We start from the raw sequence: 25,525 nt of genomic DNA, 5'->3' as shown, positions 1-25,525 counted from the left end.
TGATCCAGCCAGAGCCTGGAATTTAACCCGATCGAACATCTCTGGAGAGACCTGAAAATAACTGTGCAGCCACGCTCCCCATCCAACCTGACAGAGCTTGAGAGGATCTGCAGAGTAGAATCGGAGAAACTCACCAAATATAGATCTGTCAAGCATGTAGTATCATACCCAATAAGATTTGTGGCTGTAATCGCTGCCAAAGGTTCTTCAACAAAGTACTAAAGGGTCTGAAAACTTATATAAATATTTTATTAATTTTTTTAATTTAATTTGAAAAAATTGGTTAAAACCTGTTTTTGCTTTATCATCATGAGATATTGTTTGTAGATTGATGAGGAAAAAAACAATTTAATACATTTTTAGATTAAGGCTGTAACATAACAAAATGTGGAAAAAGTGAAGGGGTCTGAATACTTTCCGAATGCACTGTATGTGGGCATTTCTCAAGGGGGATTGATATAGCTATGTTATGTGGGCAGATATCATGGGGATTGGTATAGCTATGTTTTGTGGGCAGATTTCATGGGGATTTCTGGTTGCGGAACAGATAATCTCTGCATGTGAGGTTCCCATGGTGAAGCATGGAGGAGGAGGTGTGATGGTGTGGGGTTGCTTTGCTGGTGACACTGTCTATGATTTATTTAGAATTCAAGGCACACTTAACCAGCATGGCTACCACAGCATTCTGCAGTTATACGTCATCCCATTTGGTATGCGCTTAGTGGGACTATCATTTGTTTTCCAACAAGACAATGACCCAAAACACACCTCCAGGCTGTGTAAGGGCTATTTGACCAAGGTGAGTGATGGGGTGCTGCATGATATGGCTGGCTGGCTGGGGGGGCTGCTGGAGCTAGGCTGGTTGGGAGGGGCTAAGGTTAGGCTGGCTAGGAGGGGGGGCTGCTAAGGTTAGGCTGGCTAGGGGGGGCTGCTAGGGATAGGCTGGGGCTGCTATGGCTAGGCTGGCTAGGGGGGCTGCTAGGGATAGGCTGGATAGGGGGGGCTGCGATGGCTAGGCTGGATAGGGGGGGCTGCTAGGGATGGTCTGGTTAGGGGGGGCTGCTAAGGTCAGGGCTGGCTGGGGGGCTGCTAGGTCTGTGCTGGCTGGGGGGGGCTGCTTGGGATAGACTGTATAGGGGGGGCTGCTTGGGCTAGACTGTATAGGGGGGGCTGCTAGGGCTAAGCTGATACAGTCTAGCCCAAACAGCCCCCCCCCCCCCCCCCGCCCCCCCCAGCCAGCCGACCTGCTGGGTGTCTCTCCCTCAGTGGCTCTATCTGGGTGACTGAGAGGGCATCTGTAATGTTCTACTCAATAGTCTCCTAGTGAGGGAGCAGCCATCACACACACACACACACACACACACACACATTCATCCTACTTAATAACCTGACTGAGCCCACTACCTTGGCTGCTCCATCCCCATCCCCAGACCTCTCATACACACATGCATCCTACTTAATAACCTGACTGAGCCCACAACCTTGGCTGCTCCAGCCCCCTCCCCAGCCCCAGCCCTATCACGCACTTTGGCTGCCAGAAGCAGCTCGCACACATTAGTGCTCTGTCTGTTTCAATATTAATCTCTATTGATCGCAGACATGCTGCAGACTTCCTGATTTATATCCAGAAACATTTAGCTGCATCTGGAACCAGGTGTGCGTTCCAAATGGGACCTTATTCCCTACATAATGCCAGACCCATAGGGTTCTGGTCAAATGTAGTACACTACTTGTGATGCCCTCCAAGTGAATGATCATCCTTGGCTCGTGATACCGACCAAACGAATGATCATCCTTGACTCTTGATACCGACCAAACCAATGATCATCATTGACTCGTGATACCGACCAAACGAATGATCATCCTTGACTCGTGGTACCGACCAAATGAATTATCATCCTTGACTCGTGATACCGACCAAACGAATGATCATCCTTGGCTCGTGATACCGACCAAACGAATGATCATCCTTGACTCGTGATACCGACCAAACTAATGATAATCCTTGACTCGTGATACCGACCAAACGAATGATCATCTTTGACTCTTGATACCGACCAAACGAATGATCATCATTGACTCGTGATACCAACCAAATGAATGATCATCACTGGCTCGTGATACCGACCAAACAAATTATCATCATTGATTCGTGATACCGACCAAACGAATGATCATCATTGACTCGTGATACCGACCAAACGAATGATCATCATTGACTCGTGATACCGACCAAACTAATGATCATCATTGACTCGTGGTACCGACCAAACGAATGATCATCATTGACTCGTGATACCGACCAAACGAATGATCATCATTGACTCTTGATACCGACCAAACAAATGATCATCCTTGACTCGAGATACCGACCAAACGAATGATCATCTTTGACTCTTGATACCGACCAAACGAATGATCATCATTGACTCGTGATACCAACCAAATGAATGATCATCATTGACTCGTGATACCGACCAAACAAATTATCGTCATTGATTCGTGATACCGACCAAACAAATGATCATCATTGACTCGTGATACCGACCAAACGCATGATCATCATTGACTCGTGATACCGACCAAAGGAATTTTCGTGACGTTGTATTAGTTAATATGACGACTGTTGCTCACCGAATGATTGGAAGTTTCTGATTGCATGATTAACTGAAAAAAGCGATTATTAACTCATTAACCTGGGGCACCATGGGAAAACTAGTTTTTATTGAGTTCCTATTTCCCAAATTAACTCAAAGAATATCAGCATATCGATTTTACAACAGCCGCTAATTAACCAGTTACCTCTACCAATCTCGTTCTGAACGTCGTATAGCCCGTGAATCTGCACTGACCAGGGTCTCACCAATGAGTTCGTACCACACCAATCTTAATTGAATATTTATTTACTAAAAAGCTAAAATGATGATAAAAGATACACATAGCCAAAACACATTATAGGCTATTGATTAGAACTTAGTATAACAGGCCAACACAGTATGGCGCGTGTTACCCAAAATGGGGATTTCAAAGAGAGAGAAAAAAGAAAGTACACGAGAGAAATATACATTTGGGTGAATTTGTCAGCTATGCTATTCTAACCCTAGCCTTGCCCCAAACTGCCGCTCTTATGGGTCAGAATATAATGATGTAATTACGTGGGGATGATCTCCGAGATTCTTTGCGTGGACCGTTCAGGCTGCTCGATGACGCACTACTCCGGCGCAACTCTCTGATCGTCCTCCCAATGTCAGTGTCCTTTTGGCTTAGGAGTCTGTTCCCTCACCCTTTGCTCTGGAAAGGGTCTTCTGAGGACAGACAGCTCTGTAGCTCAGAGCTCACAGCATAGGAATGAAACCCTTTAGATACCTCGATTCGCTGGGATTGGATGCTAAGGGGGTCCGGCTTGAATTCACCCGCTTAGACACAGCTACTCATCTGTAGCTTGGGTAGAAAAAGATTTCTCTGTCTTCAAACTTGTGTTGCGTTCTGAGTTTCTTTGACTTTTTAGACCTTGGCTGCAGCTTGGGTCATGTAGTCTTCTCTGTGAATTCTTTACTCACAGGTTTTATACCCTTGGGTCAGAAGTGGGCGTAACCACCTTTAGGGCAATTCTCTGGGCGTACCAAGTTAATGAGGCAAGGTCTAGATTTTATTCAAATCCAATTTTAGACAACTAACTTAACATTTCATCTCCCCCAAAACCTTCTCTTTGATTTGGATATTTTCCATACAATGTACAATGTATAAACATCAAACATATTCTAGGAAAACTCTTCACGTTACAATGTTTTCGTAATAACGTCATCTATTAACCTTTAATAACAAAACAAAAATGACATACATTTTCACATTCCATCTATTGTCATGACCACCATTGTGCCTGACAGAAACCATTGTTCGAAAGTCCCTTTATTTAATGTTTAATGTTCTGAGGCTGGTTCTCCATAGTAACAGGACAAAGGAATTTGTCTATGGCCTGAGATTTACCAGGGGCGTGAGAGGTCATAAAACCCCCACATCTTCAGACCTCTGGATCTCTCCTCCTCTGTTGGGCTTGAGAGATAATCTGTAGGGTTGTGGTCTCCTGTAACCTGACCTGGTCAGGACAGTCATGACAGAATGAATATCATAGATGAGTGATACCGACCAAACGAATGATCATCCTTGGCTTGTGATGCCCTCCAAGTGAATGATCATCCTTGACTCGTGATACCGACCAAATGAATGATCATCCTTGACTCGTGATACCGACCAAACAAATGATCATCCTTGACTCGTGATACCGACCAAACGAATGATCATCCTTGGCTTGTGATACCGACCAAACAAATGATCATCATTGATCAGTTCTTACATCAGTGTTCAGTTTAAAGTGATTCATCAATTCACTTGTATCTATAGATAGTTAATCAGAATCAATCCACTTGTACCAAAAGTAAGTGAATCAGGATCAATCCACTTCTAACTATAGCAAGGGAATCAGAATCAATCCACTTGTATCTATAGTAAGTGAATCAGAATCAATCCACTTCTAACTATAGTAAGAGGTATGCAAGGGAATCAGAATCAATACACTTCTATCTATAGTAAGTGAATCAGAATCAATCCACTTCTATCTATAGCAAGGGACTCAGAATCAATTCACTTCTATCAGTATTGCAAGGGAATCAGAATCAATCCACTTGTATCTGTAGATAGTTAATCAGAATCAATTCACTTGTATCTATAGTAAGTGAATCAGAATCAATCCACTTGTATCTTTAGTAAGTGAATCAGAATCAATCCACTTGTATCTATAGTAAGTGAATCAGAATCAATCCACTTATATCTATTGTAAGTGAATCAGAATCAAAATCAAATCAAAATCAAATCAAATGTTATATTTTACATACACATGGTTAGCAGATGTTAATGCGAGTGTAGCGAAATGCATGTGCTTCTAGTTCCGACAATGCATTAATAACCAATGAGTAATCTAGCTAACAATTCCAAAACTACTACCTTATACACACAAGTGTAAAGGGATAAAGAATATGTACATAAAGATATATGAATGAGTGATGGTACAGAGCGGCATAGGCAAGATGCCACTGTTGTGTCGTCCGCAAACTTGATGATTGAGTTGGAGGCGTGCGTGGCCACGCAGTCGTGGGTGAACAGGGAGTACAGGAGAGGGCTCAGAACGCACCCTTGTGGGGCCACAGTGTTGAGGATCAGCAGGGTGGAGATGTTGTTACCTACCCTCACCACCTAGGGGCGGCACGTCAGGAAGTCCAGTACCCAGTTGCACAGGGTGGGGTCGAGACCCAGGGTCTCGAGCTTGATGACGAGTTTGGAGGGTACTATGGTGTTAAATGCCGAGCTGTAGTCGATGAACAGCATTCTCACATAGGTATTCTTCTTGTCCAGATGGGTTAGGGCGGTGTGCAGTGTGGTTGAGATTGCATTGTCTGTGGACCTATTTGGGCGGTAAGCAAATTGGAGTGGGTCTAGGGTGTCAGGTAGGGTGGAGGTGATATGGTCCTTGACTAGTCTTTCAAAGCACTTCATGATGACGGAAGTGAGTGCTACAGGGCGATAGTCGTTTAGCTCAGTTACCTTAGCTTTCTTGGGAACAGGAACAATGGTGGCCCTCTTGACGCATGTGTGGACAGCAGACTGGGATAGGGATCGATTGAATATGTCCGTAAACACACCAGCCAGCTGGTCTGCGCATGCTCTGAGGGCGCGGCTGGGGATGCCGTCTGGGCCTGCAGCCTTGCGAGGGTTAACACGTTTAAATGTTTTACTCACCTCGGCTGCAGTGAAGGAGAGTCCGCATGTTTTAGTTGCGGGCCGTGTCAGTGGCACTGTATTGTCCTCAAAGCGGGCAAAAAAGTTATTTAGTCTGCCTGGGAGCAAGGCATCCTGGTCCGTGACTGGGCTGGTTTTCTTTTTGTAATCCGTGATTGACTGTAGACCCTGCCACATACCTCTTGTGTCTGAGCCGTTGAATTGCGATTCTACTTTGTCTCTATACTGACGCTTAGCTTGTTTGATTGCCTTGCGGAGGGAATAGCTACACTGTTTGTATTCTGTCATGTTTCCGGTCACCTTGCCCTGATTAAAAGCAGTGGTTCGCGCTTTCAGTTTCACGTGAATGCTGCCATCAATCCACGGTTTCTGGTTTGGGAATGTTTTAATCGTTGCTATGGGAACGACATCTTCAACGCACGTTCTAATGAACTCACTCACCGAATCAGCGTATTCGTCAATGTTGTTGTCTGACGCAATACGAAACATATCCCAGTCCACGTGATGGAAGCAGTCTTGGAGCGTGGAATCAGATTGGTCGGACCAGCGTTGAACAGACCTCAGCGTGGGAGCTTCTTGTTTTAGCTTCTGTCTGTAGGAAGGGAGCAACAAAATGGAGTCGTGGTCAGCTTTTCCGAAAGGAGGGCGGGGGAGGGCCTTATATGCATCGCGGAAGTTAGAATAGCAATGATCCAAGGTTTTACCTGCCCTGGTTGCGCAATCGATGTGCTGATACAATTTAGGGAGTCTTGTTTTCAGATTAGCCTTGTTAAAATCCCCAGCTACAATGAATGCAGCCTCAGGATATATGGATTCCAGTTTGCAAAGAGTCAAATACAGTTCGTTCAGAGCCATCGATGTGTCTGCTTGGGTGGGAATATATACGGCTGTGATTATAATCGAAGAGAATTCCCTTGGTAGATAATGTGGTCGAGATTTGATTGTGAGGAATTCTAAATCAGGTGAACAGAAGGACTTGAGCTCCTGTATGTTGTTGTGACCACACCACACCACACCACGTCTCGTTAACCATAAAGCATACGCACCCGCCCCTCTTCTTACCAGAAAGATGTTTGTTTCTGTCGGCACAATGCGTGGAGAAACCAGCTGGCTGCACCGACTCCGATAGCGTCTCTAGAGTGTGCCATGTTTCCGTGAAGCAAAGAACGTTACAGTCCCTGATGTCCCTCTGGAATGCTACCCTTGCTCGGATTTCATCAACCTTGTTGTCAAGAGACTAGACATTGACGAGTAGTATGCTAGGGAGTGGCGAGCGATGTGCCCGTCTCCGGAGCCTGACCAGAAGACCGCTTCGTTTGCCTCTTTTACAACGTTGTTGTTTTGGGACGCAGGCTGGGATCCATTCCGTTGTCCTGGGTGAAAGGCAGAACAAAGGATCCGCTCCGGGAAAGTCATATTCTTGATCTTACTGATGGTGAGTTGACGCTGCTCTTATATTCAGTAGTTCTTCTCGACTGTATGTAATGAAACCTAAGATGACCTGGGGTACCAATGTAAGAAATAACACGTAAAAAAACAAAAAACTGCATAGTTTCCTAAGAACGCGAAGCGAGGCGGCCATCTCTGCCTGCGCCGGAAGTAAAGATCCACTTGTATCTGTAGATAGTTAATCAGAATCAATTCACTTCTATCTATTGCAAGGGAATCAGAATCAATCCACTTGTATCTATAGATAGTTAATCAGAATCAATTCACTTGTATCTACAGTAAGTGAATCATAATCAATCCACTTGTATCTTTAGTAAGTGAATCAGAATCAATCCACTTGTATCTGTAGATAGTTAATCAGAATCAATCCACTTGTATCTATTGTAAGTGAATCAGAATCAATCCACTTGTATTTTTAGTAAGTGAATCAGAATCAATCCACTTGTATCTGTAGATAGTTAATCAGAATCAATCCACTTGTATCTATTGTAAGGGAATCAGAATATCACATTTCCAACCTCTCAATGTGAGAAAGATGGTGGTAGGTTTGACATTGGGAAAACCAAACTCAAGAGATGAACAATCAACGTTTACAAAATATTCACACAATAGGACTTACCGACAGTACATCCTGGATGTGCTTTACTGAGAGACAGGATATCTTCAGAAACAACACCAATAAACTCTGTACTTTATCTAGAGACGGGATATCTTCAGAAACAACACCATTAACCCTGTACTTTATCTAGAGACGGGATATCTTCAGAAACCCTGTACTTTATCTAGAGACGGGATATCTTCAGAAACAACACCAGTAAACCTTGTACTTTATCTAGAGATGGGATATCTTCAGAAACATCACCAGTAAACCCTGTACTTTATCTAGAGACGGGATATCTTCAGAAACAACACCAGTAAACCCTGTACTTTATCTAGAGACGGGATATCTTCAGAAACAACACCATTAACCCTGTACTTTATCTAGAGACAGGATATCTTCAGAAACAACACCAGTAAACCCTGTACTTTATCTAGAGACGGGATATCTTCAGAAACAACATCAGTAAACCCTGTACTTTATCTAGAGACGGGATATCTTCAGAAACAACACCAGTAAACCCTGTATTTTATCTAGAGACAGGATATCTTCAAAAACAACACCAAATTGTTACTTGCTGATCACAATGAACAGAAGTTAGATTACAGCTGGGAAGCGACTGGGATTCAGCTGTGACTTTGTGACATCTTGATTTAATTACTGTTTAGTGTTTCATTTGCAGACGTTCATACAATCATATCACCAAAGAGGTTATTGAAAAAAAGATATGGAGGTGAAGCATGCGACTAATACAAAATGTAATAAATTGATTTGATTTATAGATCAACAGATGATGGTATTGTGTCGTAGGGGCCATACCCTCCACTACACCACTGTAAGCGAGGTATACCCATAAGTAAACAGTGTTTACCCTCCACTACACCACTGTAAGGGAGGTATACCCATAAGTAAACAGTGTTTACGTGTGTTTACCCTCCACTACACCACTGTAAGGGAGGCACACCTATACACCTGGCTGTCAACGTGGGTCTCCTGCATGCCACAAGACTGTGTTAGTCCACCGAGCTAGAGACAAACATTACAAGTAGTGGTCAAGCTAGATTAGATGAGATGCACTTGTCTACTTTACTGCATGGTCAGGTCTTTATTGTAAAAGAGAATGTGTTCTAAATGACTTAGCTGGTTAAATCAAGGTTAAATTAAGGCAGTCCTCAGTCTGTTCTGAATCAGTTGGTCTCCCATGCAGAACACTGTATTAATGTTCCTGTATAGAATCAAGCAAGTACAGATAAATCCTTGATGAAAACCTGTACAGAGCGCTCAGGACCTCAGACTGGGGTGAATGTTCACCTTCCAACAGCGACCTTAAGCACACAGCCAAGACAACACAGGAGTGGCTTCGGGACAAATCTCTGAATGTCCTTGAGTGATCCAGCCAGAGCCTGGAATTTAACCCGATCGAACATCTCTGGAGAGACCTGAAAATAACTGTGCAGCCACGCTCCCCATCCAACCTGACAGAGCTTGAGAGGATCTGCAGAGTAGAATCGGAGAAACTCACCAAATATAGATCTGTCAAGCATGTAGTATCATACCCAATAAGATTTGTGGCTGTAATCGCTGCCAAAGGTTCTTCAACAAAGTACTAAAGGGTCTGAAAACTTATATAAATATTTTATTAATTTTTTTAATTGCAAAAATTGGTTAAAACCTGTTTTTGCTTTATCATCATGAGATATTGTTTGTAGATTGATGAGGAAAAAAACAATTTAATACATTTTTAGATTAAGGCTGTAACATAACAAAATGTGGAAAAAGTGAAGGGGTCTGAATACTTTCCGAATGCACTGTATGTGGGCATTTCTCAAGGGGGATTGATATAGCTATGTTATGTGGGCAGATATCATGGGGATTGGTATAGCTATGTTTTGTGGGCAGATTTCATGGGGATTTCTGGTTGCGGAACAGATAATCTCTGCATGTGAGGTTCCCATGGTGAAGCATGGAGGAGGAGGTGTGATGGTGTGGGGTTGCTTTGCTGGTGACACTGTCTATGATTTATTTAGAATTCAAGGCACACTTAACCAGCATGGCTACCACAGCATTCTGCAGCTATACGTCATCCCATTTGGTATGCGCTTAGTGGGACTATCATTTGTTTTCCAACAAGACAATGACCCAAAACACACCTCCAGGCTGTGTAAGGGCTATTTGACCAAGGTGAGTGATGGGGTGCTGCATCCGACGTCCTGGCCTCCAGAATACCCCGACCTCAACTCAATTGAGATGGTTAGGGATGAGTTGAACCGCAGAGTGAAGGAAAAGCAGCCAACAAGTTGTCAGCATATGTGGGAAACCAAGCAGGGTTAAAGGGATGATATTTCCATGTACTCTCATATCTCTACTCTCTTTTTGATTTACTCTAGGTACAAGGTGCTCTAGGTACAATGTGCTATAGGTACAATGTGCTCTAGGTACAAGATGCTCTAGGTGGTCTAGGTATAAGGTGCTCTAGGTGAAAGGTGCTCTAGGTACAATGTGCTATAGTTGCTCTAGGTACAAGGTGCTCTAGATGGTCTAAGTATAAGGTGCTCTAGGTGAAAGGTGCTCTAGGTGATCTAGGTACAAGGTGCTCTAGGTACAATGTGCTCTAGGTACAACGTGCTCTTGGTGCAATGTGCTCTAGATGCTCTAGGTACAATGTGCTCTAGGTGCAATGTGCTCTAGATGCTCTAGGTACAAGGTGCTCTAGGTGGTCTAGGTACAAGGTGCTCTAGGTGGTCTAGGTATAAGGTGCTCCAGGAACAATGTGGTCTAGGTACAATGTGCTCTAGGTGCTCTAGGTACAAGGTGCTCTAGGTACAATGTGCTCTAGGTTGTCTAGGTACAATGTGCTCTAGGTGCTCTAGGTACAATGTGCTCTAGGTGCTCTAGGTTCAAGGTGCTCTAGGTGCTCTAGGTACAAGGTGCTCCAGGTACAATGTGCTCTAGGTTGTCTAGGTATAAGCTGCTCCAGGAACAATGTGGTCTAGGTACAATGTGCTCTATGTGCCCTAGGTACAAGGTGCTCTAGGTACAATGTGCTCTAGGTTTTCTAGGTACAATGTGCTCTAGGTGCTCTATGTACAATGTGCTCTAGGTGATCTAGGTACAAGGTGCTCTAGGTGCTCTAGGTACAAGGTGCTCTAGGTACAATATGCTCTAGGTTGTCTAGGTACAATGTGCTCTAGGTGCTCTAGGTACAAGGTGCTCTAGGTGCTCTAGGTTCAAGGTGCTCTAGGTACAAGGTGCTCTAGGTGCTCTAGGTACAAGGTGCTCTAGGTGCTCTAGGTACAAGGTGCTCTAGGTACAATATGCTCTAGGTTGTCTAGGTACAATGTGCTCTAGGTGCTCTAGGTACAAGGTGCTCTAGGTGCTCTAGGTACACGGTGTTCTAGGTACAAGGTGCTCTAGGGGGTCTAGGTACAATGTGCTCTATGTACAATGTGCTCTATGTACATTGTGTTCTAGGTACAATGTGTTCTAGGTGAACTAGGTACAATGTGCTCTAGGTACAATGTGCTCTAGGTGCTCTATGTACAATGTGCTCTAGGTGATCTAGGTACAAGGTGCTCTAGGTACAAGGTGCTCTAGGTACAATGTGCTCTAGGTTGTCTAGGTACAATGTGCTCTAGGTGCTCTAGGTACAAGGTGCTCTAGGTGCTCTAGGTTCAAGGTGCTCTAAGTACAAGGTGCTCTAGGTTGTCTAGGTACAATGTGCTCTAGGTACAATGTGTTCTAGGTACAATGTGCTCTAGGTTGTCTAGGTACAATGTGCTATGGGTGGTCCAGGTACAAGGTGATGTAGGTACAAGGTGATCTAGGCACAAGGTGCTCTAGGTACAATGTGATGTAGTTACAAGGTGATCTAGGCACAAGGTGATCTAGGTACAAGGTGAAGTAGGAACAAGGTGAAGTAGGTACAAGGTGCTGTAGATACAAGGTGATCTAGGCACAAGGTGCTGTAGTTACAAGGTGATGTAGTTACAAGGTGATGTAGTTACAAGGTGCTCTAGGCACAAGGTGATGTAGTTACAAGGTGATGTAGGTACAAGGTGATGTAGGTACAAGGTGAAGTAGTTAGAAGGTGATGTAGTTAGAAGGTGATGTAGGTACAAGGTGAAGTAGTTAGAAGGTGATGTAGTTAGAACGGGATGTAGGTACAAGGTGATGTAGTTACAAGGTGATGTAGTTACAAGGTGATGTAGGTACAAGGTGGTCTAGGTACAAGGTGATCTAGGTACAATGTGATCTAGGTACAAGGTGCTGTAGATACAAGGTGATGTAGGTACAACTGTCTGTATTATGATATTGTAAGCTAGATACGAGCGGCGAGATTGGCTCCTGTAAGGATCCTTCTTGAATACAATACAATTATTAATATCTACAGCAGGCTGGGCTGATTTTTGAACAGATTAATTCATTTATGAATGTAAATTAATGTATTCAGATATTTAAATGACCAATGTTGTGGTCATTGATTTGGGTTTTATATCCAATCAAATAAAACTGAATCTCTTTCCTTGTTTTCCAGCCTGTGTCTGAGGAGTTCCAGAATGGCAAGGGCTTTGGCTACATCGTGGCATTCCGAGCCAATGGTACGCGAGGCTGGAAGGAGAAGATGGTGACATCAGCAGATTCCACTACATACAAGTACAGAGACGAGACCTTCCCTCCCCTCACCCCCTTCGAAGTGAAAGTGGGCGTGTACAACAACAAGGGAGACGGACCCTTCAGTGGTGTGGTCACTGTGTACTCTGCAGAGGGAGGTGAGTTCTTGCACTCACACATCTAAGGATGGCTTTGCAGGTGTTGGGAAGGTTGACGTTCTTCAAAGGGAAGTGGCTCCTTCACCCCCTGTTTATCTAATGTACTAGTGTCTGCTGAGGGGTGGAATTCTTATGTCATGTCCTATGAGTTCTTATGTCATGTCCAATGAATTCTTCTGTCATGTCCAATGAATTATCATGTCATGTCCTAAGAGTTATAATGTCATGTCCAAAGAGTTCTTATGTCATGTCCTATGATCTCAGAAGTCTAAAGATCAAAAGAGCACACCATAGTCATCTAGCCAATGGGTTGATTTGTTGGTTTTGGAAATGTAAAATAGTTATTCAAAGTAAAGGACCTCCTACACTTATTCCTCCAATCATTGTACTTGTCTGGTGAATTAAGCTCACTGATTAGTAAGGAACTCCCCTCACCTGGTTGGTTCTCTAGGTCTTATAGAGTGACTGAACCAGGGAATTCCCCTCACCTGGTTCTACAGGTCTTATAGAGTGACTGAGAGTAAGAGCCGAAGCGAGTGGGTTCACTCCACCCAAAATCTGTCCATGTTCAAGTTTTTATTTTTATTTTGGAAAAAGTCATATTACAACCTATGTGTTGTGATAATTGTGTTGTTTGCTCTATAACCTGTTAGTTCATATGCCTTGACACAGTGATATATAGGCCTAAATGCAGACAGTAAGAAAACACGGTTACAGAATAAATTCAACCACGCCTTTATTTCATCATAAAACCGGAGAGCAACATCTGTCTGGTGGAGTCCACAAAGCATATTGTATGTAACAAACAGTTACATGACCTACAGCATGGTCAATCAAGTTAATCTTTCTGAAATGTTTTAGTAAACAACCATTGATTTAGACCCACAGAGAGTTACCACAAATCTACTAGAAAACAGGAGCTGCCGCTACTATTCCAGCACCATGTCAACAACAGGAGCTGCCTCCACTATTCCAGCACCATGTCAACAACAGGAGCTGCCTCCACTAGTCCAGCACCATGTCAACAACAGGAGCTGCCTCCACTAGTCCAGCACCATGTCAACAACAGGAGCTGCCTCCACTAGTCCAGCACCATGTCAACAACAGGAGCTGCCTCCACTTTTCCAGCACCATGTCAACAACAGGAGCTGCCTCCACTAGTCCAGCACCATGTCAACAACAGGAGCTGCCTCCACTATTCCAGCACCATGTCAACAACAGGAGCTGCCTCCACTAGTCCAGCACCATGTCAACAACAGGAGCTGCCTCCACTAGTCCAGCACCATGTCAACAACAGGAGCTGCCTCCACTAGTCCAGCACCATGTCAACAACAGGAGCTGCCTCCACTAGTCCAGCACCATTTGAACTTTAACAACATCATCGATCACCTGTTTAGTCTAATACAGTAACAATCAGTAGTGTAAAGTACTTAAGTAAAAATGCTTGAAAGTACTACTGAAGTATTTTTTTGGGATATCTGAACTCTACTATTTATATTTTTGCCAACTTTTACATTTACTTCACTACATTCATAAAGAAAATGATGTACTTTTTACTCCAGACATTTTCCCAACACCCAAAAGTACTCGTTACATTTTGAATACTTAGCAGGACAATTCACACACTTATTAAGATAGCATCTCTGGTCATCCCTACTGCCTTCTGATCTGGCGGACTCACTAAACACACGTGCTTCATTTGTAAATGATGTCTGAGTGTTGGAGTGTGCCCCTGGCTATCTATAAATGATGTCTGAGTATTGGAGTGTGCCCCTGGCTATCTATAAATGATGTCTGAGTGTTGGAGTGTGCCCCTGGCTATCTATAAATGATGTCTGAGTGTTGGAGTGTGCCCCTGGCTATCTATAAATGATGTCTGAGTGTTGGAGTGTGCCCCTGGCTATCTATAAATGATGTTGGAGTGTGCCCCTGGCTATCTATAAATGATGTCTGAGTGTTGGAGTGTGCCCCTGGCTATCTATAAATGATGTCTGAGTGTTGGAGTGTGCCCCTGGCTATCTATAAATGATGTCTGAGTGTTGGAGTGTGCCCCTGGCTATCTATAAATGATGTCTGAGTGTTGGAGTGTGCCCCTGGCTATCTATAAATGATGTCTGAGTGTTGGAGTGTGCCCCTGGCTATCTATAAATGATGTCTGAGTGTTGGAGTGTGCCCCTGGCTATCTATAAATGATGTCTGAGTGTTGGAGTGTGCCCCTGGCTATCTATAAATGATGTCTGAGTGTTGGAGTGTGCCCCTGGCTATCTATAAATGATGTCTGAGTGTTGGAGTGTGCCCCTGGCTATCTATAAATGATGTCTGAGTGTTGGAGTGTGCCCCTGGCTATCTATAAATGATGTCTGAATGTTGGAGTGTGCCCCTGGCTATCTATAAATGATGTCTGAGTGTTGGAGTGTGCCCCTGGCTATCTATAAATGATGTCTGAGTGTTGGAGTGTGCCCCTGGCTATCTATAAATGATGCCTGAGTGTTGGAGTGTGCCCCTGGCTATCTATAAATGTCCGAGTGTTGGAGTGTGCCCCTGGCTATCTATAAATTATGTCTGAGTGTTGGAGTGTGCCCCTGGCTATCTATAAATTATGTCTGAGTGTTGGAGTGTGCCCCTGGCTATCCGTACATTTCAAAAACAAGAAAATGATGCCATCGGGTTTGATTAATATATGGAATTTTGAGTTATTTTTACTTTAACTTTTACTTTTGATATAATCCTTAAACATATTTTTGCAATTACATTTACTTTTGATACTTAAGTATATTTAAAACCAAATACCTTTAGACTTTTACTCAAGTCATACTTCACTGGGTGACTTTCACTTTTACTTGAGTTATTTTCTATTAAGGTATCTTTACTTTTACTCAAGTATGACAACTGGGCACTTTTTCCACCACTGGTAACAAATAAAAGATACCAAAAACTATTTAGTCCATGCAACATAAGCTAAATATGATGTGGCTGTCTATGGTACAAGTCCAAATCCCTATCTCCACCCATAGCTAATTTAGGAAAGGGCCAATTTTAGCTAGCTAGCTAACCACCGGAAAACAACAACACAATGAGATGGAACAATTCAAGTTTTTTCTGTCAGTAATGACATTTTGCTTTTGTTGTGATGTGATTGGTGTGACGCCAAATCCAAACTGGCTTCCCTTGACACTTTGGTGCTCCAGGACCATTCACAATTTGGCTCACTCAGTTTAGCTCAACACTGATTGGGTATTACCCAAATCCGTAAACACGGGCACCCTCATAGATATCATCCTAACTAACTCGCCCTCCAAATACACCTCTGCTGTTTTCAACCAAGATCTCAGCGATCACTGCCTCATTGGCTGTTTCCGTAATGGGTCTGCGGTCAAACGACCATCCCTCATCACTGTCAAACGCTCCCTAAAACACTTCAGCAAACAGGCCTTTCTAATTGACCTGGCCGGGGTATCCTGGAATGACATTGACCTCATCCCGTCAGTAGAGGATGCCTGGTTATTCTTTAAAAGTGCCTTCCTCACCATCTTAAATAAGCATGCTTCATTAAAAAAATGTAGAACTAGGAATAGATATAGGCCTTGGTACACTCCAGACCTGTCTGCCGTTGACCAGCACAAAAACATCCTGTGGCGTTCTGCATTAGCATCGAATTTACAAAATAGCTTCCAACACTCTACTCAACAAATTGGATTCAGTCCAATCTGTTTTGTCACCAAAGCCCCATATACTACCCACCACTGCGACCTGTATGATCTTGTTGGCTGGCCCTCGCTTCATATTTCTCGCCAAACCCACTGGCTCCAGGTCATCTACAAGTCTCTGCTAGGTAAAGCCCCGCCTTATCTCAGCTCACTCATCAACATAGCAGCACCCACTCGTGGCACGCGCTCCAGCAGGTATATCTCACTGGTCACCCCCAAATCCAATTCTTACTTTGGCCGCCTCTCCTTCCAGGTCTCTGCTGCCCATGACTGGAACGAACTGCAAAAATCTCTGAAGCTTGAGACTCTCATCTCCCTCACTAGCTTTAAGCACCAGCTGTCAGAGCAGCTCACAGATCACTGCACCTGTACATAGCTCATCTGTAAATAGCCCACCCAATCTTCCTCATCCTCATACTGTATTTATTTCTTTATTGATCTTGCTCCTTTGCACCCCAGTTTCTCAACTTGCACATTAATCTTCTGCACATCCTACCATTCCAGTGTTTAATTGCTTTATTGTAGTTACTTTGCCACCACGTCTATTTATTGCCTTACCTCTCTTAACCTACTTCATTTGCACTTGCTGTATATAGATTTTTCTACTGTATTATTGATCGTATGTTTGTTTATTCCATATGTAACTCTGTTGTTGTATATGTCAAACTACTTTGCTTATCTTTTCAGGTCGCAGTTGCAAATGAGAACATCTTCTCAACTAGGCTATCTACCTGGTCAAATAAATGTGAAATAAATCAAATAAAAAAATAAAAAACATAGGGGCGCTGTTTCCCTCGCTCGGATGACATTCAGCTTCTTGCGAATTGAAAGAAAATTATGAAACACAGAGAGATGAAAGATAAATAATTGTACAAGTTTTTTTCTTTTATTATTGGTCCATTTTTGGGGGAAGTCTGGCTTCACTTGGTATCCATGAGTATACGTCACTGTGTAAATGGTATGTTATAGAAGGGTCCAGACACCGTTCTTTGTGATTTCACTCGTTTTTTGTAAAACTTACCCCAAACAGAAAACCACTTCCTTATCCTCGTTGTGTAGTATGGGGGCCCTGAAATGGCGTATTTGGAAATGGGGTATTTGGAAATAATGTTCCTGACTCATATTGATGCCACACAGGCCCTTTTCTGTCAGAGAGTTTGTTTATTGGAGAAAATAACAGGAAGCAGCAGACACAGCCCTCCATGGAAGGACTTTGAATAGGGTGTCACTTGGAATGACCACTTTCAATGTATCACTTTTTTTCAACATATCCTCTGACCTCCCAAGGATTGAAATACTATATACAGTATGTATGGATGATATATTCTGAAAGTAGTTCTGATATCATTGGGAATAATCCACCCACTTGAGTCAATGGAAAATCATTATAATGAGTTGGAATTATAGGCAATAGCAATAACCTACAATTCCAATCCATTGATTGATCTTGACTATAATGAATATGTACTGATTGATGTTTACTGTAACAAATATATACTGATTGATGTTTACTGTTATGAATATATACTTAGTCATGTCTTGGCTATCATTAATGTGTTTGACTGTTATTGTTACAGTTTTCTTCCGTTGAAGGAGAGGAGGACCAAAACGCAGTGGAGTTCGTGTTCAACATGTTTAATAAAAGACGATAACGTGAACAACTACACAAATACAAAATAACAAACGTGGCAAAACCCAAAACAGTCAAACGCTAGACGCACAACATAGAATGCCCAACCAGCTCACGTCTTGACCAACACTAAAACAAGGAAAACACAAAAGAACTATGGTCAGAACGTGACAGTTATTTATAAAATAATTACATAACACGTTCAATTATTACGCAATTAAATTAATCATATAACAATTCATTAATTAGTAATCTGGGGCACCACAGGAAAAGTTATTTACCGAGTTACTATCTCCCGACTAAACTCTAAAGATATAAATATCTCTCAGTCACAGTCAAATAATTACTTTTTCTGACCTCTTATCAGTCTCATTCTGAATGTTTCAAAACTCTTGAATATCTGCACGCATAAATTATGAATCAGCAATATACAAATTGGCTTAATTATTTATTTATTTACCAACTAACTAAATAATCACACAAAATTACATAAACACACAAACAGGATAGCTTTAACATGGATTACGACACAATGCAATGAAAAGTCCCTAGTGGACTAAACCGATATGATGGCTTGTTACACAAAATGGCGGATTCAAAAGAAAGGGAAAGGGAGGGGCATGTAAGAAAGAGCGGGAGAAAAGACAAAGGACTTCACTAACATACATACAGTTGGTAACTATGCTGATGGAAATTGTTTTATTTTATTTTTTATTTCACCTTTATATAACCAGGTAGACCAGATCACCTTTATTTAACCAGGTAGACCAGTTGAGAGCAAGTTCTCATTTACAACTGCGACATGGCGAAGATAAAGCAAAGCAGTTTGACACATACAACAACACAGAGTTACACATGGGCTAAACAAACGTACAGTCAATAACACAATATAAAAATCTATATACAATGTGTGCAAATGCGAAAACTTTGCAAATGAACGTCCGCTCATTCAAAATAATTTCAATGTACATATTTAAGTGTGTATGTATTTGCTGTCTCTCTGTTGAAAACACTCAATCCATCTACGGGGAGTAATTCAACAGAAAATCTCTGGTTGTCCAACAGAGATCACCATGTCCTTTGTATTTGTAGTAGATTTCGGAGTGTACGTGAGGACGGATCCTCCATAGGTCTACCCCGCATTATTCAGCGGGCTCTGTTCGTTAGAATAGAGGTGTCTATAGTGATGAGAATAAATTGTTTGTCTTCTCGTCCTCTGTCACGTTTACTAGACTAAAGTACTTAAACAGCAGCAGACTGAATGTTCCTGTGTAGTCTTCTTCTTCAAGAGAAAGTTTCAGAGTTTCTAACCCTTCCGTAACTTTCAGCTCATGCTGTAGGTCACACTGGTCTATTGTAGAGCTAGAACCATTTCCCCGTAGCAACCCGGCAATGTGCTGGTCTCTAGAGATTTACATTTCTTAACCATTTGATAACGTATTCAGCTGGCGCTGCACATAGCTGGTCTATTTAAATGGTAACCATTTCAGCATGTGGACGGTTCTCTGGTCTAATATACATTTTGTTAGCGAGTCCTTTTATAAACTCTTGTGAAAGGGGCGTTCCATGACGCCGACATAATGTCTGTGCTCACTGTGATTACTGACTGGTTAAAACTTTTATATGAAAAACAATTCTCATTTAGAAGGCTAACATCACATTTCATCTTCTCACAAATAGTTTCATATTCAATCATATAAGTTCCACGACATTTAGATGTAAATTTGATAACTGGGAAATATAAACATTAAGAGATACAGTTACGTCACAAAGCAACAACTGATCTGACATAATTGTTCTTTCAGTGCCCATGGATTCCAACCATTTTGGTGGGAGGAATCTCCTTGTAAGAAAGGAGTTTCTTTCCCCTCCTCCTGCAAAGTCCAAAGGCAGAGTTCCTACAAAGTATTTACGACCGTCATAAAATGGCCAACTCCATCCCTTCTCCCCCTCTGCGGGAGAGAGCGCTGTAGAGTTGACACACTGTAACCTGATCCTTCAGATCCTCACAGGAGATCATGACAGGGCCTGTCAGTCTGAACACTGTCTGGTAACACTGAGTCTGTCAGTCTGAACACTGTCTGGTAACACTGAGTCTATCAATCTGAACACTGTCTGGTAACACTGAGTCTATCAATCTGAACACTGTCTGGTAACACTGAGTCTATCAATCTGAACACTGTCTGGTAACACTAAGTCTGTCAGTCTGAACACTGTCTGGTAACACTGAGTCTATCAATCTGAACACTGTCTGGTAACACTGAGTCTATCAATCTGAACACTGTCTGGTAACACTAAGTCTGTCAGTCTGAACACTGTCTGGTAACACTGAGTCTGTCAGTCTGAACACTGTCTGGTAACACTGAGTCTATCAGTCTGAACACTGTCTGGTAACACTGAGTCTATCAATCTGAACACTGTCTGGTAACACTGAGTCTGTCAGTCTGAACACTGTCTGGTAACACTGAGTCTATCAATCTGAACACTGTCTGGTAACACTGAGTCTATCAATCTGAACACTGTCTGGTAACACTGAGTCTATCAATCTGAACACTGTCTGGTAACACTGAGTCTATCAATCTGAACACTGTCTGGTAACACTGAGTCTGTCAGTCTGAACACTGTCTGGTAACACTGACCCTGTCAGTTAGGGCGCTGTAGAGCTGACCCACTGTAACCTGATCCTTCAGATCTTCACAGGAGAGTCATGACAACTGATTTGATGTTTACTGTGATGAATAATACTGATTGATGTTCATAGTATGCCTTTTAAATAATCCCCTCATTATAATGATATCCCCGTCATTATTCATATTAGTGTCTGTAGTGTAAATATCTCAATTTCAACACATCTATCCATCATTCTGTATTAGTGTCTGTAGGGTAAATATCTCAATTTCAACACATCTATCCATCATTCTGTATTAGTGTATGTAGTGTAAATATCTCAATTTCAACACATCTATCCATCATTCTGTATTAGTGTCTGTAGGGTAAATATCTCAATTTCAACACATCTATCCATCATTCTGTATTAGTGTCTGTAGGGTAAATATCTCAATTTCAACACATCTATCATCATTCTGTATAAAAATAGAAGAGCTAGCAGCAGTTATAGTGTGACACCATATTTCCTGGGGTTTCTAAGGTTGACTGTGTGTGTGTGTGTTTCCGTCCACAGAGCCCAGGGACGCCCCATCTGAGGTGAAAGCTTCCAGCATTTCCTCTAAGGAAATTAAGGTCACTTGGAGACAGATCAACCCTGGTCCTGGGAGACCACGGGGATACGAGGTGAGTGTGTGTGTGCCTATCTGTGTGTATGACTGTGTGTGTGTGTGTGTGTGCACGTTTGTGTGCATGTACTATTTTCTCAAATATTTTTAGATTTCACCTCTTTACTAAATACTAGGATAAAGGAAACAGTCATTGGAAAGAACCCAACTCGTCCTTTCCCTCAGGTGAGCTACAGGAAGGACAGTGAGCAGGAGGAGTCAGGGAAGAAGAAGAAGACAGCAGGTAACGAGACATCTATGGTGCTGACAGGGTTGGAGGGGAACAGTGTGTACGTCATCACAGTCAGAGGCTTCAACAGTATCGGCCAGGGCCCTGCATCAACCGCTAACACCGCCAAGACCAAGAAAGATCGTGAGTACAGTAACTCATACACTATCAACTCACACACTAGCAACTCACACACTACCAGCCAGCCCACCTAGCTCTGCACAGACCAGGAAAGACAGTGAGTACACCCCTCATACCAGCCATACTGTATGTAAATACATTCACTCATACCAGCCATACTGTATGTAAATACATTCCCTCATACCAGCCATTCTGTATGTAAATACATTCCCTCATACCAGCCATACTGTATAAAGAGACATTCACTTCTTTGATATATCTGTATATGCAAATCAAATTCCTGGTACATGTAAATGTACTTGACAATTAAAGGTGATTCTGATGCTGATTCTGATATGGAGACATTTTCTCATTCGATATGTTAACATCTTGGCCATGTTCTGTTGTAATCTCCACCCGGCACAGCCAAAAGAGTACTGGCCACCCCTCATAGCCTGGTTCCTCTCTAGGTTTTTTCCTAAGTTCTGGCCTTTCTAGGGAGTTTGTCCTAGCCACCGTGCTTCTACACCTGCATTGCTTGCTTCTTGGGGTTTTTGGCTGGGTTTCTGTACAGCACTTTTTGACATCAGCTGATGTAAGAAGGGCTTTATAAATACATTTGATTGATTGATTACTGTTAGACATATTATATTTTATTGTGCACGCAAGAAACAGAAATGTACCACAATAGACCAAATAGATTATAACTCCCTGTGCTTGTATTTAGTTGTATTGTTAATTGATCTCTGTGCTTTCTAATCAGCTCCAGTCCAGCCTCCAGCCAACCTCATGTGGATTCAGGAAGGAACTAACGTGTCTCTAAACTGGGAGCCGGTCAAGTCTAAAGACAACGAGTCAGATGTCATAGGATACAAGGTACGCCCACCTTACAATACTCTACAACCGTCTCAGCTCATTCTCATCCTATCTAGGAGCCGGTGTCCTGGCTCAATAATCATCCTATCTAGGAGCCGGTGTCCTGGCTCAATAATCATCCTATCTAGGAGCCGGTGTCCTGGCTCAATACTCATCCTATCTAGGAGCCGGTGTCCTGGCTCAATACTCATCCTATCTAGGAGCCGGTGTCCTGGCTCAATACTCATCCTATCTAGGAGCCGGTGTCCTGGCTCAATACTCATCCTATCTAGGAGCCGGTGTCCTGGCTCAATACTCATCCTGACCTGGTGTCCTGGCTCAATGTCCATCCTGACCTGGTGCCCTGGCTCAATATCCATCCTTACCTGGTGTCCTGGCTCAATATCCATCCTGACCTGGTGTCCTGGCTCAATTCCCACCTTGACCTGGTGTCCTGGCTCAATGCCCATCCTGACTTTTTGTCTTTGCTCAATGCCCATCCTGGCCTGGTGTCCTGGCTCAATATCCATCCTGGCCTGGTGTCCTGGCACAATATCCATCCTGACCTGGTGTCCTGGCTCAATTCCCACCTTGACCTGGTGTCCTGGCTCAATGCCCATCCTGACTTTTTGTCTTTGCTCAATGCCCATCCTGACCGGGTGTCCTGGCTCAATTCCCATCCTGACTTTGTGTCTTTGCTCAATGCCCATCCTGGCCTGGTGTCCTGGCTCAATATCCATCCTGGCCTGGTGTCCTGGCACAATATCCACCCTAGCCCGGTGTCCTGGCTCAATATCCATCCTGGCCCAGTGTCCTGGCTCAATATCCATCCTGGCCCAGTGTCCTGGCTCAATATCCATCCTGACCTGGTGTCCTGGCTCAATGCCAATCCTGACCCGTTGTCCTGGCTAAATTCAAAATCTGACCATTTTACTATTATGGCCTCCTAATCATCCCCAGCTAACTCATCCAACCATACTGTATATAGTCTCTTAATCACCCCCAGCTAACTCATCCAATAATACTATCATATTGTATTATAAACAAAACAATAGGTTTTAAGTGAGAAGTATGCATTGGTCTGAAGCACTACAATGCCTACTCCACCCATGCTCTACCAAGGTTTTTCCAGCACACAGCTTTGACCTACTACAGTAGCCATGTTGGTCTATTGTACTTCAAACTATGTGAAGGCAGGTTGCTTAAGATTCAAACCTTCTCAAACTGACTACATCCAAATGAAAAACTTTCCAAAGATTAATATATCTAGCTAGCCTGCTTCTTTGTAGCTTGCTTCTCATCTGACTGGTGTTAGCTAGCTAGCTACAGCTGCTAGCCTGCTACTAGATAGCTGCTGTTGTGCAGCAACCGAGTTGCTGGTCTCGGTTTTAGAAAAGGTAGCGCATTGTTTGTTCTTAATGGACATAAATTAGCATATGAGAGTGATAAATTACACATACTGTGGGGTGGCAGGTAGCCTAGTGGTTAGAGTATTGGGCAAGAAACTGAAAAGTCGCTGGATTGAATCCCTGAGCTGACGCGGTAAAAATGTGTCATTCTGTCCCTGAGCAAAGCAGTTATCCCACTGTTCCCCAGTAGGCTGAAATTGTAAATAATAATTTGTAACTGACTTGCCTAATTAAACAAAGGTGGCATTTGATACTTTTTTATAGTCTCAGTTTAATCCAACGTCTAGAATTTCAGCTAACGTTAGGTTGGCCTAGTAAATACTCTGAGAACTCAATTGATAACTACCATTTAAAAAATCGGTGTGTTTTTCTCGGTAATGACTGGACCTCATGATGAGAGGTGGAGAGTTTGTTGTGTGCTTCCAATCATGCTGATTTGACATTGGTGTCAAATTGGATAAGATTTGATGGTAGGGAGATTTTTATTTATTAACCGTAGCTTCAACCAATGCCATACTATTGGCCCTAGCTTCAACCAATGCCATATTATTGGTCACAGGTTCAACCAATGCCATACTATTAGCCCTAGCTTCAACCAATGACATATTATTGGCCCTAGCTTCAACCAATGCCATACTATTGGCCCTAGCTTCAACCAATGCCATATTATTTACCCTAGATTCAACCAATGCCGTAGCTTCAACCAATGCCATACTATTGGCCCTAGCTTCAACTAATGACATACTATTGGCCCTAGCTTCAACTAACCTGGAGCGGCAGGTAGCCTAGTGTTGGACTAGTAACCAAAATGTTGCAAGATTAAATCCCCGAGCTGACAAGGAAAAAAATATGTTGTTCGGCTCCTGAACAAGGCAGTTAACCCACTGTTCCTAGGCCGTCATTGAAAATAAGAATTTGTTCTTAACTGACTTGCCTATTTAAAAATAAAGTTTAAATAAAATGCCATAATAATAGCACTAGCTTCAACCAATGCCATGCTATTAGCCATAGCTTCAACCAATGCCACACGATTGGCACAATTTTCAATCAATGCCTTAATATTGGCCCAAGATTCAACCAATACCCTAGCTTCAACCAATGTCCCAGCTTCAACCAATGCCCTACTATTGGCCCAAGTTTCAAACAATGCTATGCTATTGCCATAGATTCAACCAATGCAATCCTATTGACCCTAGCTTCAACCAATGCCCTACTATTGGCCCTAGCTTCAACCAATAGCCTAGCATCAACCAATGCCCTTCTATTGGCCCTAGAGCTTCAACCAGTGCCATACTATTGGCCCTACCTTCAACCAATGCCAAACCATTAGCACTAGCTTCCACCAATGCCATAATATTACCCCAGCTTCTACCAATGCCATACTATTAGCCCTAGCTACAACAATGCCATAACATTAGCCCTAGCTACAGCCAATTCCCTACTATTGGCCCAAGCTTCAACCAATACCCTAGCTTCAACCAACGCCCTAGCTTCAACCAATGCAATCCTATTGGCCCTAGCTTCAACCAATGCCCTAGCTTCAACCAATGCCCTTCTATTGGCCCTAGCTTCAACCAATGCCATACCATTAGCCCTAGCTTCAACCAATGCCCTAGCTACAACCAATTACCTACTATGGGCCCAAGCTTCAACCAATGCCCTACTATTAGCTCTAGCTTGAACCAATGACCTAG

At 42.9% G+C, this 25,525-nt stretch overlaps 1 protein-coding gene across 1 annotated transcript in view; it reads left to right on the top strand.

The window, feature by feature from the left end:
- Positions 1-25,525, top strand: part of LOC110503441 (contactin-5) — a 312,088-nt gene that overhangs the window by 276,581 nt on the left and 9,982 nt on the right. The window contains exons 17-20 of the mRNA XM_036961468.1: positions 12,375-12,609; positions 21,128-21,237; positions 21,405-21,591; positions 22,331-22,443. Coding sequence (XP_036817363.1) covers positions 12,375-12,609; positions 21,128-21,237; positions 21,405-21,591; positions 22,331-22,443 — 645 coding nt within the window. The remainder of the gene's footprint in view (positions 1-12,374; positions 12,610-21,127; positions 21,238-21,404; positions 21,592-22,330; positions 22,444-25,525) is intronic.

Source organism: Oncorhynchus mykiss, chromosome 24, assembly GCF_013265735.2.
Source record: "Oncorhynchus mykiss isolate Arlee chromosome 24, USDA_OmykA_1.1, whole genome shotgun sequence".
In the NCBI taxonomy this organism is placed as follows: domain Eukaryota; kingdom Metazoa; phylum Chordata; class Actinopteri; order Salmoniformes; family Salmonidae; genus Oncorhynchus; species Oncorhynchus mykiss.
The sequence above is the reverse complement of the archived record's forward strand: the minus strand, read 5'-3'. Positions and strand labels throughout refer to the sequence as shown.